General features: G+C 47.6%; 1 gene segment (V, D, J or C); it reads right to left on the bottom strand.

Moving 5' to 3' along the window:
- Nucleotides 1-15,003: 15,003 nt before the first annotated feature.
- On the bottom strand, nucleotides 15,004-21,167 carry LOC118666598. The segment is given in 6 exon segments: nucleotides 15,004-15,239; nucleotides 15,526-15,632; nucleotides 15,767-15,784; nucleotides 16,210-16,602; nucleotides 19,899-20,065; nucleotides 21,148-21,167. Coding segments are annotated over 6 exon segments (726 nt in total).
- Nucleotides 21,168-22,212: the final 1,045 nt, after the last annotated feature.

Raw genomic sequence — 22,212 nt, forward strand, 5'->3', positions numbered from 1 at the left:
TTTCATATTAAAAAGAAACGAGTTGAATTTATTACTATCCTCTTTATGGATAAAACTTTATCCTGTCAGTCGTGATTCATTAAGAATCTAGGATGGCCCAGCCAGCATGGATCAGTTAAGCATCGACCTATGAACCAGGAGGTCAAGGTTCGATTCCTGGTCAGGGAACAAGCCTGGGTTGCAGACTCCATTCCCAGTGGGGGACGTGCAGGAGGCAGCCAATCAATGATTCTCTCTCATCATTGATGTTTCTATGTCTCTCTCCCACTACCTTCCTCTCTTAAATCTATATCTATATCTATATCTATATCTATATCTATATCTATATCTATATCTATATCTATCTCTCTCTCTCTCTCTCTCTCTCTTTCTCTCTCTCTCTCTCTCTCTCTCTCTCTCTCTCTCTCTCTATATATATATATATATATATATATATATATATAATTTAGGATGGAGAGAGAAACCCAACATGGTAATAAAAAAATTGCTAGAGATATGGACACTCACCTAAGAAAGTGACCAGGAGAAGGGCAAGAAGAGAGCAGAGTATAGTTCAAACCAGCCTTCAGTTCCATTTGTCTGTCTGACACCCCCTTACCTGGCCAGACATATTGCTAGATTCCTCCCTCTTGGAGGTCTGCTGCCACAGAGCAGAGGGATCATATCCTCACATTTCAACATATGAATGACTTGAATATATTAAATGAATAAGCAGCATTGCAGATAGGGATGGAGAATGAGGAGGTATTTTTCTAAGGCATCAGCCACATGGAAGGAGTGCCAAGCTATTGAGTTGTGACAGTGATCAGGGAGTCAGAAGCCAGCTGGCTATTCTGATCTGTCTGATATTTCTCTTCACCCTCTAATCTGCTGAGCCATCTCTAGAGAGGAAGATTGTATTGGACTCTCTGCTTGGTGATGATGCTGAGCCAATGCAGCTGATGAGTGACATCAGCTCTTCTGGGCTATGCAAGACCCACATGGCCTTTGCTGGTGTGAAATGCCAGCCCAATGGAAGCACGGCATGGTCCCATCAAGAGCAAGAGCAATTCCCTCCTCCTTGTATCTGCTGCCATCTCCTATCTACCCTCCCTACACCCCCATTCCCGCTCAGGACTAAGTCAACAAAAATTCTAGGAGCAAAAAAAAAGGAGGACAAACAGAAAGGGAAATAAAAGGAGAAAAGAGGTTGTCTGTGTGTATGTGGGCACCCATCATCTTGGGCTGACTCCCTCCAGCCATACATACATAGATATTATAATGAGTCCTATTAGCAGATTTCTAAAAACTGAGATTGAACAACTGCCAATAGCTATTTTTCATCATATGTTCTAAATGCTCAGGGGATGCATACTATGCTTACCACTTGCTTTGTCATCTTTTAAGTAAATATTATAAGAGGATTCATTAAATTTGGAAAGAATAAAACAAACACTCTCCTACAAATATAGTGTATTCAAATACAAACAAAAAAGGTGCTCCAGCGGAAACTCTGTTGGAAGCAAGAATCCCAGCACTAACTTTGAATTGTTAGCATCAGCAACAATAACAAATACATCACCAGACACTGATGAAATGGGAATGGACTGCAAATTCCTGGTTTGCTTCAGGCTCATTCTCCTTGTTAGGCCACTTCTACTGAGGCTCTTTCCCAGGTACTCACCTACACCATTTACCATGTCCAACACACACTGAGTAATTGTTTTGAAAAGGAATCCTCAGAGGACAGAGCATGGTAAAGGCAGAGAGAAGGGGAAGTTCCCAGGGACACGTTGTCTGTCCTCCAGGCATCTTGGGTTCCTATGTCTCATTTCAACAGAATGAGGTTATACCAGCTGCCTACCAGATTCTTATCCTTAGCTATTATAAACTGATGGCCTGGCAATAATTCTGATGTCTCTGTCATCCCCTCAGTCCCACTCTCCACCCTACCATACTATAAATATTCTACAATTTGCTGTAAGCACAGGCTTTCCCTGAAGTCTAAAAAACAGCCAACACTTATGAGTGCATACAATGCACCAAGCAAAGTGCATCTTTCAACCATTTATAGGTATTATAATCCTTATATTAATTTCACAGATGATAAAATTGAAGATCAGTGTTTGTTGAGGTTTCCTAACCAGCACGAAGCAGAGTTATGGTTAGAACCCAGATCTATTTGGCTCCAAGGCCCCAGGATGTGTCTCTACCTCGCGCTGCATTAAGAGGACAAATCAGAGGCACAAGGAACACAGAGTCCAGCTTTGATCAGTTTGGGAGTTGATCTAGCCATCCAGGTCTCAGATCCTGTCTGCTAGGATGAAGAGCATGCAGATCCTTTGGTTGGATGTTACAGCAGCTCTCATCCTTCCCTCAGAGCTGAGCTTTTTTGCTTTGAAAACGCTGAAGACCTAAATCCCTTGAGCCTTGATTTGCCTTTTTTCCAGCTACCCAGTGGACATGTCCTATATCTGGTTTCCAACTTCAGATAGACTAAAATCACTTTTCACCATCCTGCCAGAATCACAGTTTCTCTGGTGGTTAATCTTGGTTGTCTCCTGGGGGAGCCAGAGAGTCATCTCTTGTTTACAGGTAGCTCATGAGTCATTAAATCTATTTACATACCAGGACTTCAGCAAGATTTTAATACAGATACCGGTGCAGGCTAAAGCTGGTTCCCAGGGATGGTGGGGGTGATTCATCACACACTTAAAAGGAGACTGGCCTCATTTTCTCCCCAGCTTGAAGGGAAATGATCCCTCTGCTCTGTGGCCACAGATCTCCAAGAGGGAGGGGCCTGGCCACCTGCCTGGCCCTGTCTACTAGGCTTGTTCAACTGAAGGCAGGCTTGAAACATGCTCTGCTCTCTCCTTGCCCTTCTCCTGGGCACTTTCTTAACGGGTACTCTCCTCTCTGGTAAGCCTCCCTTCAAGTCCTCACTCTCACTCAATCCCGTGAATCCAGAGCCTCAGCTATTGGTTTGATTCTCTTTACATTCCTTTAATTGTCTGGAATGAATATGGGACTTTATGACTGGTGTGCTGGGTCATGGTTACCTCTGTCTCCTGGGAAGGCATTTGCTCTCTGGTGTCCCCTTGCCCACTGACCCATTGCCCCCTTGGCCCTCCTAACCTACTTCCTGGGGTTGACCCCATATTCCTGAGCCATGGAAGGGCTTGAGCCACTCCTCTGTCTGGATGGAAGGCAAGCTGGGCTGGATTCTTCACTCCAAATGGCCTTTTCCACTACCCACAGGTGTCGGAGCACAGACCATCCATCAGTGGCCATCTACCAAGGTGAAGCTTAAGGGGAGCCCACTCTCCCTGGAGTGCACAGTGAAGGGGACATCAAGCCCCAACCTATACTGGTACCGGCAGGCTGAAGGAGGGGGGCCCCAGCTGCTCTTCTACTCCATCACTGCTGGCCAGGTAGACTCTCAGGCGCCCGAGAACTTAGAAGCCTCCAGACCCGACGATGGCCACTTCATCCTACGTTCTAAGAAGCTCCTGCTCAGCGACTCTGGCTTCTATCTCTGTGCTTGGAGTATCACACTGAGCTGTGTGGGGCAGACCTCTGTGCAAAAACCCCACCCTCCCCTGAGTCCTCACCACACTCTCCAGGAGCCCTCACTCGGGGACTGGGTGGAGGGTATTTATCACTGGGTTTCTCATGGTCAGCCAATGTGAGAGCAACTGAATCAAGGCAGGTTCCCCAAAAGAACATTACTAAGTTCTCAGGGAGAACAAAATGATTTACATGTGCAGAACCTGTGAATTTCATCCACACAGTCAAGTTCCCAATGTGGGGATGTCTAGTCCGTGGCTGCCATACTGCAGTCCTCAGAGCATGCTATTTTCCCTGACTGCCGTTGGTCTGCACTGGGGAGTGGGCTGGTACGCATGCAGGTGAGAGAGGAAGCATACACCTGTAACCGGATGTGGTGTGGTGGTGGACTGGTGAACAAATAGGAAGATGCCAACTCAGGTGACTCACTTGGTTAATTTTCATCACCCGGACAGTATCTTGTGGAGGCTTGGATGAGACCTGAGCCAGGGAAGGACAAGGTGTTCATGGACTATTCTCATGTGACTACAAATGTGCTTCTGTCCGTATCAGGAACATGCACTTAGAGATTTTGATTATTGTTTTGCATTTCAGGCTTTTTAAAAATTCCCATTCTATTGTTTCTCATCCCTTCCCCTTTAGCAAAGGAGGGAGCAGAGAAACAGGTGGTAATCAAAGAGAGGCTAAAGGAGAGGCACGTCTATGTGATGACAAAGCCCTAAAAGAGAGAAATTACTTGGGTAGGAATGAAGGAGAGAAAAGGCTTATGGAGATGACTGGAAAGAGATGCCGTAGTTGCCTTGGCAACGGAGCTTCCTTCCTCATCCCTCCGTCATTGTCCTCATTCTTCTCAAAAAGCTTTTCTTTCATAATGTCACTTCTGCTCCACGAGGGGGCACAAAAAGCCTTAAAATATTCTTGTTTCTGGCATCACTTCATTAGGACAATTCAGACATATTTATTTTCAATAACATTCACTCTGCCGAGGAAAATCTGAGACAGAGACACTAGTGATCAAGACAGTATTTAACAGTGCCCAAGGGTTCCTATTGCACCGTCAGGATCAACTATGTATCAAGCAACTATTGTGTGGTGGGCACTCTGAGCCATCACAAGCATTAAAAAGAAAAATGAAGTAATTCAAGTTGGGGCTGGGCATGGCCACAGCATGGTTTCATCAAGGCATTTGGCTTACCTTTTTGTTTCTCTCTGTAGTGTTGTGATCATAGAAGTAATTTACAACTCATTGAATAGTAAGCAATGCCTCAAGCTAATGTTTAGGCATTAGCTGATTTTTGAACATTAGCAGAAACAGATCCCTCCTGGAAACAGTGCTGTCTGATTACTTGTAGTTAATAGACTCCGGTATTTCAAACAGTTTTAGATTAACATAAAAATTGAGTGGGTAATAGAGAAAGTTCTCATACATGCCCCTTTCCTTCCTAGGCCTCCCATATTATTAACATTAGGGGTAGTGGAAGGATAGTTCCTTATGCTTCATCTGCTAACTTCTCTCTTCTCCCCCTGGAAGCCTTGCTGGTCTTTTCATCTCTGTATTTTTAAGGCACTGGGTTTTTGAGTCTAAATTTACCAGAAGTGTTAACATTGGGCTAATTATCTAATCTCTCTAGGCCTCATTTCCTTCATCTGCCTAACTCCCCTATTGGATTGTTCAGTGTATTAAATAAGATGGTGCTCACCTTATAAAGCCCTATTACAGGGTCTAATTGTCAACAGCTAGATATTACTTTCCTCTCTTTGAGTTTATAAGCTAGTTAATTACAACTCACCCAAAAGAAAGACTTATACTTTAAAAAATTAAAATTTAAACTATGTAGTAAATCTTTTAAAATGCTAAATACACTTGGGTGGCAAACCCGTGAAACTTGTACCCTATCTTGTGCCCGTTCAGATTGGCCATTGGTCTTTTTCGGGGGGTTTCATGCAGCCACAGAGTCCTTCTGAACAGAGAGGTGGTCCAGGTAATCTCTACTATTCAAGTGGGGTTGACAGGAGAGTTAAAATAGATGTTTCATTCCTGTAAGAAATTCAGCAAAGTTCTGGAAAACTTCATGAAGGAGAGAGAATTTTAGCAAGGTTTAGTTTTTGGGAGGCTAGCTTTAAAACAAAATAACCTTCTCAGCAGGAGAGTCAGTTTGAGTGGAAAGGTGGAGGTCTCCTGAATATCGTAAGTTTCAAAAAAAGCCAGCCAGAAATAGTCCTGGTCATGGAATAGGGTGACAGAGACACAGGACAAGACTAGGTAAGGAGAGACTAGGCAAGGAAAGGCCTAAAGCCATCTAAATTCATCAGAACAAGCTAATATTCTCAATGTTGCCTGCTCTGTTCATGAGTCCTGTTCCCTTATGGTTTCCATGGTGCCGACGACCCAGAAAATACTTATAGTGCTCATCCTTTCAGGAAACAAAGGAAAGCAGCTCAGGATGACTTACGCCACTCAGATATGCTCCATCTGGCCAGGAACTCACCAATCTCACTTGCCCCTGTGGGCAGCTGAGGCTGTCTCTTTAGGTTAGGAGATCTTACTGGACTGGTTCTTGGCTCTGACTTTGTAGGTGAGCCCAGACAACTAGTCCCACACATGGGATCCAGGGCTACATACTGGCAGCCAGAGAAACAAACTCCTTTAGGCCATCTTGCCTGTATTTCAGCCACTCAAGGGGCTTAGAGAGAGAGACCCTGGGCCTCTGGAAGCTTGGGGAAGATGGAAACACCCTGGGCTGGGAAGCTGGTGAAACAGCAATTGGTTACTTCATAGTTTTGACTGGGATTCTAAGCTTTGGGTTGAGTGTGAGACAGATTGTGAGCTGCACAAAGCAGGCCTGGTGGGTTATATGTCTCATGTTATTCCCTCTCCCTCTTTTGGGATGTTCAGACTCTGGTTTTCCATTCTCTCCTGCATTATGTCTTCTCCTCTTCTCACCCTGATGGCACAGAATATCCACCAGGCCTTAGCACGGAGGGAGGGCAGGGGGATGATGCTAAAAGAAACCCCGTCGGTACAGCACACAGACATAGCTCAGACATTCAGGGACTGTCCACTTGTCAGTCTGTTCATTACCTAGCGGTCCCTCTGGGTGACTCATTAACAGCTCTCACTAGATGAGTAGAAGGAAGTGGGAGGGTGAGTGGGGGGTGAGGCATTTAGGGGGCAGATGAGAGAAGGGAGGTGCCTGAGTGATGTGGAGCTGGAAGGGACCTCAATTGGGTCAGAGCAGTTACTGCAGCTGTTTTGCATTCCTCACTATCTCCAAGGTGTCCCTGCAGCTTCAGATCTCAGTGTGACCTCCAGCAGGTGTAGAAGTTAAGTTGGGGGTGGGGTGGTCTGCCCAGATCCCTCTCGAGAGACCTTCTCCTCTCTTTCCACTTCAGGGGTGCTCGCCAGGGCCCCAGTAAAGAGAGCAGCACGGAAGAGGTCGGGCAGGATGTGGTCATGTGGTTCTTAGGGTGCTCAGGATGGGGGTTGGGGGGAGGAACTTTCACAGGCACCCCAGAGGCAGGATCTGGTAAATACCAAACCACATCCTGTTGTGAGTCCCTGAGATGGCACTGCACTAAGGGCAGGTGGGTGGCTGTTATTCTCTATGCTGATGTTACTCAGAGATAAGCAGCCCAGCACCCTGCACTGGGCTCAGACACCCCATCCCTTCTCTGGTTGTCCCCTGAAGAAGTCCAACATGCAGCTCCTTACTTCTTGGCCTTTGATTCAAGGCCATTCTCCTTTAAACATGGTTTTTGTCTACTCATCCATGGCCCTGGATCTCTTTTCTAGCTGTGGGACCTGGGTCCGCACTGCCCCCTTACACCATTGCCACTCTTTGAGGCTGTGAATGATTTGTCTTGGGGAAGAGCTTAGAGTCCCAGTTGAGTGGCCTCCCTTATGCAGCTTTAAGACCTGCAGATGTTGGATCACTGAATCTGAAGAGCAGAGCTAGACAATTCCTTAGAGATCACTTTGCCCACCTCCTCACTTTACAGAGGGGCTCTAGAACCTCAGAGAAGAAAAGTGAACTGTCCAGGGCCATGCAGCTGAGAACCAGAAACTGTTCTCTGAGTTTCAGCAGCTCCTGGGTCTCAGACAACACTTAGGGAACGTGGGCTTTATGTTGAGCTGAGATCTTCCTAAGAATTTTAGGGACTACTTGTATAAGAATAAATAAGTCATGGCAATCATATATGAGGAGGCATGAGGCTGGAGGGGTAAATATGATGAACCACAGAATCAGAATCCTGCAGAAATGAGATAGGTTGGAGAGATGAGCTGAAGAAATATGATAAAATTAAACAAGCTCTCCCCACCCCAGCCACCCTCCAAAAGAGAGAAAGCCAACCTTCAAAACATCGGGAGGGGACTATGTTGCTCATGTACTGAACACATTGCAGTGCATGTAAAAATGATCAGGGTTGGAGTGAAAAGTGAGCTCTGTGAGTCAATGGGGTGATCTGAGTACAGACATGGAAAAGCTGCCCTACTATGGACCCAATGTAGAAGATATTGAGGATAAGGAGGTTAAGCTCCTTCTTGCCCTCTGTAGGTCAGCGTCTCCTGTCTGGACATCATACTTTTAGCAAATGTTTTCAGAATAGAGTGGCTGGGCTGTGGGAGCTGGGAGTCCTCAAAACCATGCCATATGGAACAAAAAGTGATAGAACTGGACAAGTTTGGCTTGAAAATAATCTTTAGGCAAATACTAATTGTTGTAATAGCAGCAGATGTTTATTGATGCTGTGATAACAGCTTTATGTGTTGTGTGGATTAAATAAGATCAAATCACCTTATGTGATTTTGAGGTTGTGATTGAGCCCATTTTGTAGGAAGGAAGACTGAGTTTCTTGCTCCAGGTCACTTGCTGCAGGCCACATAGCTAATAAGTGGTGGATCTAAGGTTTAAGCCTAGGTCTCTTTGGCTTTAAATATATATATTTAATTTTTGAATGCTACAATTCCATTTATTTGTTATAAATATTGTTGAAATTCAAATTTTTCTAACTTACTTAGAAAATAATATAGTAGGGCCAATAGGATTTCTTTTACATAGTTTCAAACATAAAGACATAATTACAATTAAAAGACCAGTGTAGAATCCAATCAGACCACAATGCCACTTATGTAAGCCTGATTACATCTCTTTCTCTTCCTTTATAGGATTGCAGGGAAATATATGATTTTATTTTAATTGATAGTAATGCCAACATGCATTTTGTTAGATTTCTTTAAGATTTACAAATCTGCTTTATATTATTATGCACAACACTATCATAGGTTTATCTTAAAAGATATCTGGCATAGTTCAGGCTATTATTTGGAAATCTAATGGCCTACTCTAATTTTACTCATGAGTGAATTGTTCTCATTCTTAGAAATGAGTCTTTGATAAAGTTCATATTCTTTATATAGTGTTCTCACCTATCTACTGCCTGCTTTTTCCATTCTGCAAACTCAAGCTTTTGAAGCTTCTGCTGATTCTGTCTCTCATAGATTTGTGGACGCTTGGCTGGAGGTGTCTTAGGAAGGGCTCTCATAGGAGTAACATTGTGACCAATGAGGGCCACTACAAAGAGTTTTATGGACACCCAATTAGGGCAAAATTCCTCATAGTGATGAAATGGCTTACCCAGACAAGTCAAGAGTTTTCTGTCCAAGGGCAAGTTGAGCATAACTGGGGAGGGATTCAAGACAGAAATTTATGTGTGTGTTTTTTTTTTTACCACCCAAGATCCAGTTAAGATCAAGTCCCACCATGGTAGTGAGGGTGCAGAGGATCGAGGTATAATTGCTGGACTGGCCTCGTCCTGATCAGAAGGGGTCATGAGACCTCCCTTAAAGCCATAAGTGCAAAACAACAACAACACAACAACAACAACTATATGAGAAACAACTGTCAGAGAGAAAGGGGAGGGAGAGGGAGAGAGGGATAGAAACATCAATGATGAGAGAAAATCGCTTATCGGCTGCCTCCTGCACTCCCCACACAGGGGATTGAGCCTGCAACCCAGGCATGTACCCTGACTGGGAATTGAACCGTGACCTCCTGGTTCATAGGTCTATATTCAACCACTGAGCCACGCCGACTAGGCTAAAAGCCACTTCTTTATGTCAGCGAGTCTGGCCAGGATGCTGTAGGGGGTCAACAGGAAGCCCTGGAATGCAATCTTCCTATCAAGATCACTTCTCATACTCACAGAGGAGAGAGAAGTTAGAGCAGGTTGATGAAACTTCTGTGGGAATAGCCACAGTTGGAGGCTCATTTTCAGGCCCTTATTGCTGATGTACAGACCCATCCACTCATCTCTGGGACCCCATATTCCCCAAGAAGTACAAGTGCAGCAGAGGTAAAGACTGTGGATGGAAACGGAGGAGAAGTGATTTAGGGCATGAACAAATACTGTCACAATACAACTTAAGGAGAGGCAGAGGGGAAGGGCATGCTAAGAACCCAGGGACTTCAGGTCCGTAAACACAGTGCAAGAGAAGAAAGTCCTCCAGATGGCAGGGGAGGATGTCTGACCCTACATTAAGGCAGGAAGTGCTTTGTGCTCCTGGCCCAGATGGGATGGATGATGTCTCACATTGTGGGCTGTCAGGGCCCAGAAATTACCTTTTTGAAAGGATGAGAGTTTGCCACAAATAATGAGAATTAATTGTAATTAAAATTGCCCAGGCTTGTTGGCCTTCTATACTGTCAGTCTATATGGCATAGGGTGATTTCCACATGAACATGGTAAAAAGGAACTTGGTGATGAAAGTTTACGCAGAGGTCAGTGGGGCTGCAGATGACTGATTCATCCATGGGTCAGTGGCAATGCTAAAACTGACATGGGGTTCTTAGCCATTCCAGAGATCTCCATCAACATCTCTTAACAGCCTTAAATGTAATACCTCTAGGTATGAGCATGTTTTTGTTGTACACATATAGCTTTAAGGGAGGTCTCAAGTACCAATTCTCCATTCCCACATCCATCCCTAAGAAAAAAGACCTCATGAAGTTTCTCCTATATGGGACATTCGAAGCTGTGTGTTACATAGACTGCTTGGGCTGAGGTCACTGGGCTGCTATTCTCTGGGGCACCTGGGAGGAGGAAGATGGCGAAATGGCTCAGGGCAGGAAATGGAGAGATTAGTATCTATCAGGATCCCTTACTCTTATCCCAATCTCTATTCATCCAGAATCCTTCTTCTTTTTCCTAAATTTATTTTTCAATTATAATTGATATACAATATTATATTAGTTTACAGTGATTATACATTTATATAACTTATGAAGTGATCACTGCGAGAAGTCTCATACCCATCTGACACCATACACAGTTATTACAGTATTATTGACTATATTCCCTATGCTGTACTTTACATCCCCATGACTATTTTTATAACTGGTGATTTGTACTTCTTAATCCCTTTCAACATTTTTTACCCACACCTCCAATGCTCCTCCCATCTGGAGATCATCAATTTGTTCTCTGTATCTGTGAGTTTGTTTCTATTTTGTTTGTTAATTTGTTTCGTGTGGGTTGTTGTTGTTTTGGTTTTTTTTTTGATTCCACATATAATTGAAAGTCTATAGCCTTTGTCTTTCTCTGTCTAACAAATTTTTCTTCGCAGAATACCCTCTACATCCATCCATGTTGCCATGTTGTCACAAATGGTAAGATTTCATTCTTTTTTATGGTTGAGTCATATTCCATTGTATATATGTACCACTTCTTCTTTATATAATCATCAAAATCCTTTTTTTTTTTCTTTCTCTTACCCACTCTTCCTTAATCACTTACTTAAGAGAGAAAAAGTCTTTGTCTCTGGATGGACCCAACCTCTTCTAACCCCATTACCACTGACCAAGCTTATGCATCCTGGCCATGAGCTGTGCAGTAGGAAGGGTTGCAGGTCTCTGGAGGATACTGATGCTGACAGGAAAATTCTTCTTTTGGACAAGTGACACTGACTTGACTAGCCTCTCCCCATAGGAATCCCAATCCCTGCACCGCCCGCCCCCCCCCCCCCGACACACACACACCAGGATGTTTCCATTATTACATGACCAGTTGAATTCCTCCTGTCTCCTAATTTCTGAATAAATTTCTAAAATCTGTAGGGTTGAGGTTCCTCTCCTGGGGTGCTACCATGGTGAGTCCAGTTGTGCCCCATGGAATGGTGATAACTTGGGGGACCCTGGGCATTCTTCTAGAGATGCTTGACTTCAAGTCTCTTCAATCAATAATCAAGCTCTACTCCTGAACTGTATGTCACTTGTGAAGTTTGTGCCTAGACTACATTCTGCCCACAGATTTTCTTAATGGGATGAAGCTTAGATTAGCCTGAGGTTGGAATAGATTGATAGGCCCAAGTAGATGAGGAATTGCTTTAATGCTTTTCATTCCAGGAATACCTCTGGGCCCAGAAACCCCCTGAGGGTCCCTTTTACTGGAGTGTCCGTGTGTCCTGGGCACTTATGAGGACAGTCCTGATTTACCCCTCTTATCTCAGCATCCCATTTTCCTCTCAATAGTATCCCCATTTGTGCAATAAATGAGATGACTGCCCTATATCTAACCCATCTGCGCTCAGTTTTACCTGAGGAAGAATGGATGGCATGCCCAGAATTGGTCCAGAAGGACCCATTTAGATTCTAGAGAAAGAGGCAGATGCAGAATAAAATAACTTCCCAGTGCCTGGGCGTGGAATGTTGGGGGCTGTGCTGTCTGAGAGACATCCTTGCTGTACACATGAGCTTCAAGAGAGGTCTCAAGTACTAATTCTCCATGGCTGTAAAGATTTGAAGAAAGGAGCCTTCCTTGGGTCAAGTGGCATGTTGGGTGGGAACCAGATGAAGTTTGTAACTTTCTCCACCTCTATTATGTCTCCGGCATTGAGTCATTCATCCTTCAGAGGCCATTCCTTCCTTCCTCACCTTGACAAACCACAGGTGCTAACCAGCAACTTCTCCCACATCCTCCCACCTGCTGATGCCTCTGCTTTTAGCACTCCCAAGATGACAGTCACCAAGCCCACAGACCCCATCTCTCTTCTGTGAGGGTAACCCACCTCCACCTTGATGTTTGCCCTACTTTTGCTCAGCTCCCTCCTCACAGCTCTGCTGGAACAAGCCCCTGTCCCCAATACCCCATTCCCCCTACACCTCATTCCCCAACACCTCTATCTCCCAACATACAGTCCCACAATACCCCATCCACAACGCTCTCATCCCTCAATACCCCATCTCTCAACACCCATGTCCCAGTCCATTCCCTCTGGCCCACGCAATGCCCTATTCTCTCTGAGGCATTGACTGTCCCTTCAGCAGCTCATCTCCCTATCCCACCCTTGAGAGGAACCACCACACATGCCTAAAGAATGGAAAGTGCTGCTTTTGTGGGTGCTGGTCTAGGACCTAAACTCTGTCTCCTTTGTATTGGGACTTTTTTAGCCATTACAAAAACAAATAAGCAACAACAATAAGAACAAAACTGTACTGGAATTAGAGAAACCTAGAGATTATTGTGACTGATGGGAACTTATAGTCATGTGATGATTTTTCTAGGCCTGCTGACTTATGTGAGATGATTCAGATAATCCTCTCACCTCCAGTTCCTAGACACTCAGTGCAGTGGGGTGAATAGTGTCCACCCTTAATTTGTGCCAACCCAATGTGACCTAATTTGGAACTAAGGTTTTTGCAGATATAAATGTTAAGGATCTCAGGATGAAATTCTTCTGAAGTTAGGCTTGTGTCCTAAATCCAATAACTTCTGCCTTAGTAAGAAAAAGGAGAGGGAGACTTAGACACAGAGACATAGGGAAGAAAGTGATGAGGGTAGACAGAAGGTTGAAATGAGGCTGCCACAATCCTAGGAATGGGAAGAAGCAAGAAACAATTTTCCCCTAGAACTTTACATATATATATATATATATATATATATATATATATATATATATATATATATATATTTGATGTCAGTGAAAAAGGGAGATGGAGAGAGAGTTGAAACATCAATGATGAGAATCATTGATTGGCTGCCTCCTGCATGCCCCACACTGGGGATTGAGCCTACAACCTGGGCATGTGCCCTGACCAGGAATTGAACCATGAACTCCTGGTTCATAGGTCGATGCTCAACCACTGAGCCGCACTGGCCACTGGCTGGGCTCCCCTAGAATTTTTGAAGGGAGTGCAGCCCTAGTGACACCTTGATTGTGGATTTATGGCTCCAGGACTATGAGAGAATATATTTTGTTAAATCATCAAGGATGTGGTTCTTTGTTACAGCAGCACTGGAAAACAAATACATGCAGGACTCAAGGTCTCTTCATACTCTTGCTGTGGGTCCTGCATCAGAGCTTGGGAGCAGCTGCTCCAGTGTCACCGTGTGACTATCACACCATCCTAGTGTTGACTTGGAAATGTTTCCTGAATCTTCAGCAGAATGTGCCAGTGTTTCCCAGCTTACCAGTCAGTTGATTTCTGGACTGTGGTTTCCTTACCTGTGAAGTAGGGAGACTTAATACCTGCTTCTAGGGTTGTTGTGAGGGAAACTGGGACAACACGTGGGCCAGTGCCCAGCCCTTAGTCTGAAGTCAGGCAGGGCATCAATAAGGACTTCATCTTCACCACCCTTTCTTAGCTTTCAGACTTCCTTCTTACCACTGACATTTGGCCTCAAATAACTTACACATGAATTCTCTCCCTCCATCTCTGCCTTCTTTTCTCTAATTGCTCCCTCCTCCTCTAGTGCAGTAAATGCAACCTTTGTGTAGGGTTTACTGAGTAAGGTAACCGTCCATCCAAGTGGGTGCACTCAGTGTGCTGTATTTGGGGCGGCCTGGTCTCCATCCCTTCAGGTGAAGTTGCCCATTGGAAGGGCTATGTGGCTACAGCACCTCAGCCCCACTGAACCCTGCTTCCTGTCTCTATTCCTCCCCGAGGGCCTGACCATGTGTCCTGCCTCTAGGAAATTAGGTTTCACGTGTCAGCATTTTAAACTCTGTTCTTTCTTTAGGATCCTAACCTAGACATGCAGAATAGAGCTAAATAAATCTTGTGCTGAAGTCCAGAAATAAGATAAGATGGAGGTGTTAACAGACACAGATAAAACGTGAATGCATAATAAATGAAACTTGAATCTGAAATTGAGAAATGACCGGGCTTTCTAACCCACAGGTATGCCCTGTCTTCTGTCTTGTACTGAGGTCCTTACCTGTGCTCATCCTTTTTTAAGAGCATAGCACCTTACCCCTCAGACTAACCCTATGTACTGGGGCACAGAATGCCTGGGTATGGACTATAAGGTCCACCCCCCACCAGGATGAACAGGAGGAAGTAGCACTGGTCAGAGAGGAGAGTCCGTCACTCCATATGCCTGAGAGGTGATGCTGTCCTCAACCAGAAGGTGGGTCTTTGAAGGGCAGAACTCCATAGACACTCATAAAACACTACCAAGTCCAGCACAACATTTTTATTGGTTTAGTTTATCTCAGACTCAGTATTGAGGAGCTCAGTCTGCAGGGCAGCAGAGAGAAGGGACAGATACTTATATAGGTAGGAGATAAGAGGGCGAGGAGAGAATCCTTCATTGGGAACACAGACTGGAAGCATGTGAAGGTGAATCTAGGGTTTGGATTAAAAATGTCTGAGGATGTTCATCTGGAACTGGTCTCAGGAAACCTTTTTCTTGAGCTGCAGAAGAGAGGACACTGTCAGGGTCCCAGGGGTCATGAACAGTAGGAATGGGTCAGAGGAGACCAACTTTGGCCCCAATTTTGGGTAGGACAGGCTGATTCTCCCCATCCTTCAATGCTGCATTCTATAATGATCCCTATACTTTCTGCCCAGACTGGCAGTCCAGTTATAATTCCCTGGAGGTGAAAGGGCTGAGGTCAGGCTCTGAGATCCCCTCCTATCCCATGGGTGATGTTTCACCCTCTACCTCCACCTTGCCTGTCCACCCTACCCTCCTCCTTACCATGGCCATCAGCACCAAGGCGCTGACCAGCACCGCATACACAGTGGCCTTCCCCAGAAGGATCTCATAGAGGATGGTGGCAGACAGGACCCCTTGCTGGTAGGAACCTGTTGGCAGGAAATGAGAACAAGTACATACTTTTAAGCAGATATCTCTGCCCCTCCCCAGGGTCCATGGGTTCTCCATCCTCTGGTTCCAAAGACCATGGGAGAAGGAGAGAAAGAAGCAGAGGGTCACTTACTTGAGGTGAAGCCACAATCTGAAAGAAAGAAGAGGGAGGGAAGTGGATGAGCAGATGAAACACTGTCAGCCTTGTAATCAGCACACTTCAGGCCCAGACCAGAGGAGTCTAGCACTGCCTTCCTGTTTGCCAATATAGACACATCATCCTTGAAATTCATGAGACACACGTGGCAGCTCTGAAGGGGATGGAGACACACCACACAGATGCTGAGCCACCCAGGCCAGTAGTAAGGAGCCCAGCTGCAAGGCTGTGCTGGCTGGGCATCTGAGGAGGAACTAGCCCAAGGTGCCTGTTCTTCATGGTGTGTTCTCATCTTCCCACCCCACTCCTTTTTTTTAAAAAAAAAAAATGTCTAACTTGGTCTTTGTGGCCTTCTACCTGGATCCCCCTTTCTCTCTGGTCTGGCGCCTCCTTGCCTGACCCTCCAAGGCTCCACTCACCTGCTCTGCCCCAGACCTCAGCACTGACATTCTGGGTGATGGGTATGGGGCGGGTGTCCTCCCAATTCTTCTTGTCTTCTTCCTCTAGCCCAAAGAACTGGACTTGGCAGCGGAAGTGGTTGCGAGGATTGTGCCAGAAGGTGGCAGAGACCCTCAGCCGGCTGCTCAGACAGTAGGTGGGGTCACTGTGGTTGCGCTGCTCCTTGTAGGGCTGAGGGTCTGTGCTGACCCCACTCTGGATCTCCTTCCCATTCACCCACCAGCTCAGCTCCACGTGGTCGGGGTAGAAGCCTGTGGCCAGGCACACAAGCGTGGCCTTCTGTGTCCGGGCGATCTCTGCTTCGGATGGTTCAAACACAGTGACCTTGGGTGGTTTCACCTTGTTCAGGTTGTCTGGAAGGGGAGAGGGGTTAGGAATAGGGTTGGTCTGAGAGCTGTCTAGGTTTGGTAGGGGCTGTGTGTGCATGCATGTTCATGTGTGTGTATGACGAGAAGAAAGGTCATCATAAAGCAAAATTATGTAGTAGGTCCTGTTTGTTTGGGTGTCACTGTCTACTGTCTCTTCATCCCCCAAGTTGGCATGATAAATGGCACTGCCTAATGTCTGAGTATGTTATTTCATTTCTTCCCCTCAATAAAAGCTACCTGTCTACTTCTCACCATATTACTTAGTAATTATTTAAATAGAGCACTGGATTGGAATCCAAAAAACAGAATCCAAATCTCAGAAATGACTTTAGGACTTCGGCATCATTTTTCCTGCTCTGAAGGGAGAATCACAACACAGACTGTTCAGGGTGTGTGTGGAGATTAAAAGATATAACAATTCAGACACATAGTCCTCAGTTGGGTTTTTAATATCTGAATCTAAGTGGCTGAGGAAAGGGGATTTGGGGACAAGGGGATCATTTGGGAGCTGGGGTTGTCTTCAGATGACAGTGTACAAATGGCACATTTTTATGCATTGAGGTGAGGACACCCTTTTGTATCATGACATGCTCATGAGCTTTGGGGTTTCCTGGCATTTTTTTATGGTTCATGAAGTCATTCAAGCCATTCCACCACCTCCAAGTACCCCGGAGTTTTCCTCAGCTCAGAGAGTAGTCTCCCCTTATGTCCAACTCAGTGATTCTCCAAACTTCTCTGCCCCTTTGTTTCCACCTGTTGCATCTTTCCCAACAGCAAGCTTCCTAAATGAGCATCTGAGAGCATCGGAGCAACTTCTTGCTCCCAGTTGTCATGATACAATTTGTCCTAAGCCTGTCTGCAGTGTCCTCCAGGCCACAGGTGAAGGCCTTCTATTGGCGGGCTTATTCCTTCTGGGCCATTCCCCGTTTATTTTATACTGTTTTCCATTCATTGTGTTTGTTTCTGGGCAATGCTGTTAAAAATTAAGAAATCTCATTCTCATGAAAATCCAGTTCCGCCTAGAAGATAGAATAATGCTCTTCTAACAGAGATGTCATACTTCTACTAAAATGGGGGCACAGCCACAGATCACACAGGACCCCACACTTAGAAGGACCACACACTTGGTTTAATGGCTGCTGCCACCATTTTGAAATTCTAAATAATTTTTTAACAAGTGTCCCTACATTTTCACTTTGAGCCAGCCTGTGTCCTGTCATGTCAGCTCCCTGCCATGGACCTCCTCCCTGCTACCTGCTACCAAGTCCCTAGGTCTTCACTAGCCCGCTCTGTGTGAAGTGGCCACATCCTAATACATGCAGTACTGGCTCCATCAGCCTTTCTGCCTACAGCCAGGTTACTTAGCTCTCATCTCCAAGCCCCTGCCTCCAGGGTGACTACAGATGCACTCCTCTGACCCCTCACCTGGCAAACTATCAGTGCTTAGTGTCAAAATGAAAGATGTCCTCTGAGCCATGTGTGAGGCTCCCCATGGTGTGATGAGCAGCACGAGCAGAAGCAGGATCTGGTGACTCTGAAGCACTGTCTAATACAACCCCGCAGTGGGGGCAGGTCTTATCCCTCCATGTTTGTGAGTCCCTGTAAGGTGTGAGTAGCTTGCCCAGATGTATGTAGGTGTGCGTGCTAATGAGCTTCTGTGTGCGTATGCTCTGCTTGCCTGTTCCTGACCCACTTCTCACAGCCCTCACTCCTGCCCCTCCTAGGACATTGGGTTCACCCACTCCTGCCCTCCCCAGTGATCAAGTGAGTAGGGGTGGGGAAGGGAAGCACTGAATTACAGCAATCCACCCTTTGTTGAACACTCTACAAGAGCCTTCCCTTGGGATCCTCACAATGATAGTAAGTGGTAGGCTTTGCTAATGATATTGTATATTAGAGGGAACTGAGGGTCACACAGATACACATGCCCAAGGTCACCAATCATTAGAGAGCCAGGGATTGAGACCTGGGTTCACTGGCTCGAAAGTCAAGGTCTGTTCTCCAACCTGGCTGATCACCCACAGCCAGCGAATCCTCTGGGAAGCTCAGCTGAGCCCCATTGGCTCCAGCCCAATGAATTTAACTACCAACAGTGCTCGTGGTTATCACATAATCCAGGTAAAGAGTTTTTCCCTCTCTGGCCTCAACATTCTCATCACCAGGTGACATCTAGGGTCCCTTTGCAGCTCTAAGAGCCCAAGATCCTCCTGGGAATTTTCCTCACCTCACAGCAAAATATCTGCAGTTATTGGGTTTGTGATAAATAAGCTCCCACACCATCTACACCAGTGGTTCTCAACCTTGGCTGCACATTGGAATCACCTGGGAATCTTTTTAAAATCCTGATTTCTGGGCCTCATCCTCCTGAAATTCTGTCTCTTTGTTATAGGGTGAGGCCACAACATTAGTAACAAAGAAACAGAATTTCCGGAGGACGAGGCCCAGAAATCCGGATTTTAAAAAGGTTTCCAGGTGATTCTAATGTGCAGCCAAGGTTGAGAACCACTGGTCCAGACTGTTATGTAGAGTACTTAGTGTGAGGACAGTGATTGCAGACTGGGGGAGAGGGGACCCATCTGGGGGTAAATGCACCTCAGTTGGCTGAGGTTACTGTCCCTCCTCTAGGACCAGCCAAGGCAGGACTGGGTGCTGCCTCCCCCTACCGCCCCCCACCACCCCAGGGGTCTGAGGCTTAGGAGAGACAGAAAGGGTTTTCAATTTAATCTCAAGTCCACACTTCAAAATCCAATCAGCAAACCCGGCTTGTTTTGGCTCTTTTCCTCACTGATTCATGTTTCTCTGTCTCTATCATCTTGGCCTCTCTCTTCCACTGTTTGTCATCCTTTCCCCTCCTCTGTCCACGGCACCCTCCACCTCCACCTCCCAGGAGCCAGGTCTGCAGAGGGCTGGCCATCCAAGCTCTTCCCACTTTCTCCTGCCCCTCCAGCTCTCTCCCCGGTGGAGCAGTTACCCCTCCCACCCTTTCCCCAGCCCAGGTTTTCTAGTCTGTCTTTTTCTCCATCTAGCAGCTCTCAGAGCTCAAATAATACTCTTCCCCACCGCCCACCCTGCCCCTAAATACCCCAGAAAAACAGACCCAAAGCCCCCTTGACACTCTGCCCATGTTCTCGGACCTTGAGCCCCCCCCACCCCATCCCCATCCCCCCTTCACAGAGCCAACCCTACCCACGGACAACTCGCGGCGCCCCAGCTCCAGCCGCCACCCTTCTCCAGAGCCCCAGGGGCTGGGGCGGGAGGGCGGAGAGAAGTCCGATTCTTACCGACGACCGTGAGCCTGGTGCCGGCGCCGAAGTACTGCTCATAGGAGCACAGAGCCCCAGCCCCGCACGTAAACCCCGCCGCGCCGCATCCCGCTTCGCTCCCGGCTCCCAGCCCCGCCGGCTCCGGCGCAGCGCCGGGGGACCGGGTGCCCAGAAGGCGAAGGGCCCTGCGCCGCCCCCTTCCGTCCCGTCCCGACCCGACCCGACCCGACCCGCCGAGTCCCGCGGCCACTCACCCAGCACGGTCAGCCGGCTGCCGGCCCCGAAAGTCAGGGTGGCGCCCGCGGAGCACAGCCTCGGAGCCCCCCACCAAAACCCGCCCGCGCCCCGCGCCCCGCGCCGCTCACCGAGCACCAGGAGCCGCGTGCCGGGACCGAAGTACTGGGTCTCCCCGTCACGGCCCCCGAGCCCCGCACAAAAACCCGCGTGCGCCCCGGCGGGCGTCCCCGCTTACCTAGCACGGTCAGCCGGGTGCCCGGGCCAAAGTACTGCGTGTTTTGGTTCACAGCCTCTGGGCGCAGCACAAAAACAGGCGCCGCTCCCCGTGGTCTCCCCGACCCTCCCCACTGCCCTCCTGGCCCCCAGGCGTCCCTCCTTACCTAGCACGGTCAGCCGGGTGCCCGGGCCGAAATACTGAGTATCTGTGCTCACAGCACCGAGGCCCGGGACAAAAACCAGGCGCTGCTCCCGGCTGCTGCCCCGGACTCAGCCAGGTCTCCGCTCCCGCCGCAGCGGGCACTCCATAGCTCACTCAGCACCCAGCACCCAGAGTCCCCGACCCAGTGTCGCCCTGCCTCCGAGCACAGCCCCAGTGGAGCTGGGTAACTGCCCCCCCCCCCACTCCATCCTGCCCCACGGAGCGCTCTGGACCCCCAACTGCCCTCCTTACCCAGCACGGTCAGCTTGGAACCTTTCCCAAAGTACAGCTGTCCGGTGTTCACACAGCCCTGGGGACCCAGGCGCAAACCCCACCTTCCCGGACTTGGGCCCCTTGGAGGCTCCAGCGCCCACTCCCTGAGGGCCAGTGTTCAGGGGTCGTCCAAGTGAGAGTCCACCCTCCCTCCCACCTGGAGCAGCTTCTTACCGAGCACCGTGAGCCGGGTCCCTGGCCCGAAGTATTGCTCAGCATAGGAGCACAGTGGGAAGGGGCTGCCAAGAATTCCTCCCCCCTCCACACACACACACTTCCCCATCCCCCTTGGTGCAGCCTAAGCGCCTTCCTCCTCCTTCCTGGCTTCTCACCCCCCACCTGCAGATGTAGCTGGACATGGTAATCTGGACACTGTCAGGTCACCCCCAATTCACAGAGGAAGTCAACTTGGCTTGAGGACAATACAGTGGCGGTGAAATCTGAAGGGTTTATTGGTGGTGGTTGGGCTGGAGTGGGCTAGACCCTGCCTCATGCTACTTATAGCCCCTGTGGCCTTAGTTCTTCATTGGAAAAGATGGAGCAAGGTCTTTCCCACGGGGCTGCTGTGAGTTCTTGATGAATGCTGCATGTGCTACTTTGTCAAAGGGCAGGTTTTAGAGACAGCTGAATGAGATCCCACTTTGTTGCCTTGGCCCTTGGCATTCTGGGAAGTTGAGTCTGGAGCAGAGAGATGTAGAGGTGTTCACTGAGTCAGGGTGCCTGCAAGACCTTCTGGGACCAGCCTCAGAGACCTCTCCCAGCTACTCTCCCCATCAGGAGCGTATCCCCTGTGCTGGGTGGATGCATTTTCTGAGGCAGGGCTTTTTGTAAAAGCACCTCCTCTACTTGAATCATTGTGGCCCCCCCCAGTTGCCACAATGCTATACCATGATACAAAAATGTTTTCTCCCCTCTAGCCCCCCTCCCTCAACCACTGAGCAGAGGCAGGAAGCACAGGTGGCAGAGGTTGGTCTGATTGAGTGGGGCTGGGGAAAGACAAACTCAGAGTACATTTAGAGTGGGGAGGGGCTTGGGAAAGGTTATGGTGCCAGTGGGGATGGGGGGCAGAGAGGCCCCTCCCTGGAACATACACAACTCTGAGGAGGTCTCCTATGTCATCAGGTCTCCCCTCTGAGACTCACCGTACCCACCTGCACATTTATAGTCAGGCGATGTAGGAGGAGCGAGGGGTGGGATCTATAGAGCAGGTGATGGCTACTTATGGCACCAGGACAGCACCCCAGAAACCTCTGTAATTCCCCATTGCTTCCTGAACAAAGTCCAAGCTCCTTAGCCTTCATTGATTCCACAGATATTTAATGAGCATCTACTATGCATCAGGCCTCATGCTGGTCCATCTTCCTTTCAGCTTTATGTTTTATGACTCCTGTCTCCGAACCTTGT

Source organism: Myotis myotis, unplaced genomic scaffold (genome assembly GCF_014108235.1).
Source record: "Myotis myotis isolate mMyoMyo1 unplaced genomic scaffold, mMyoMyo1.p scaffold_m19_p_11, whole genome shotgun sequence".
NCBI classification, from domain to species: Eukaryota; Metazoa; Chordata; class Mammalia; order Chiroptera; family Vespertilionidae; genus Myotis; species Myotis myotis.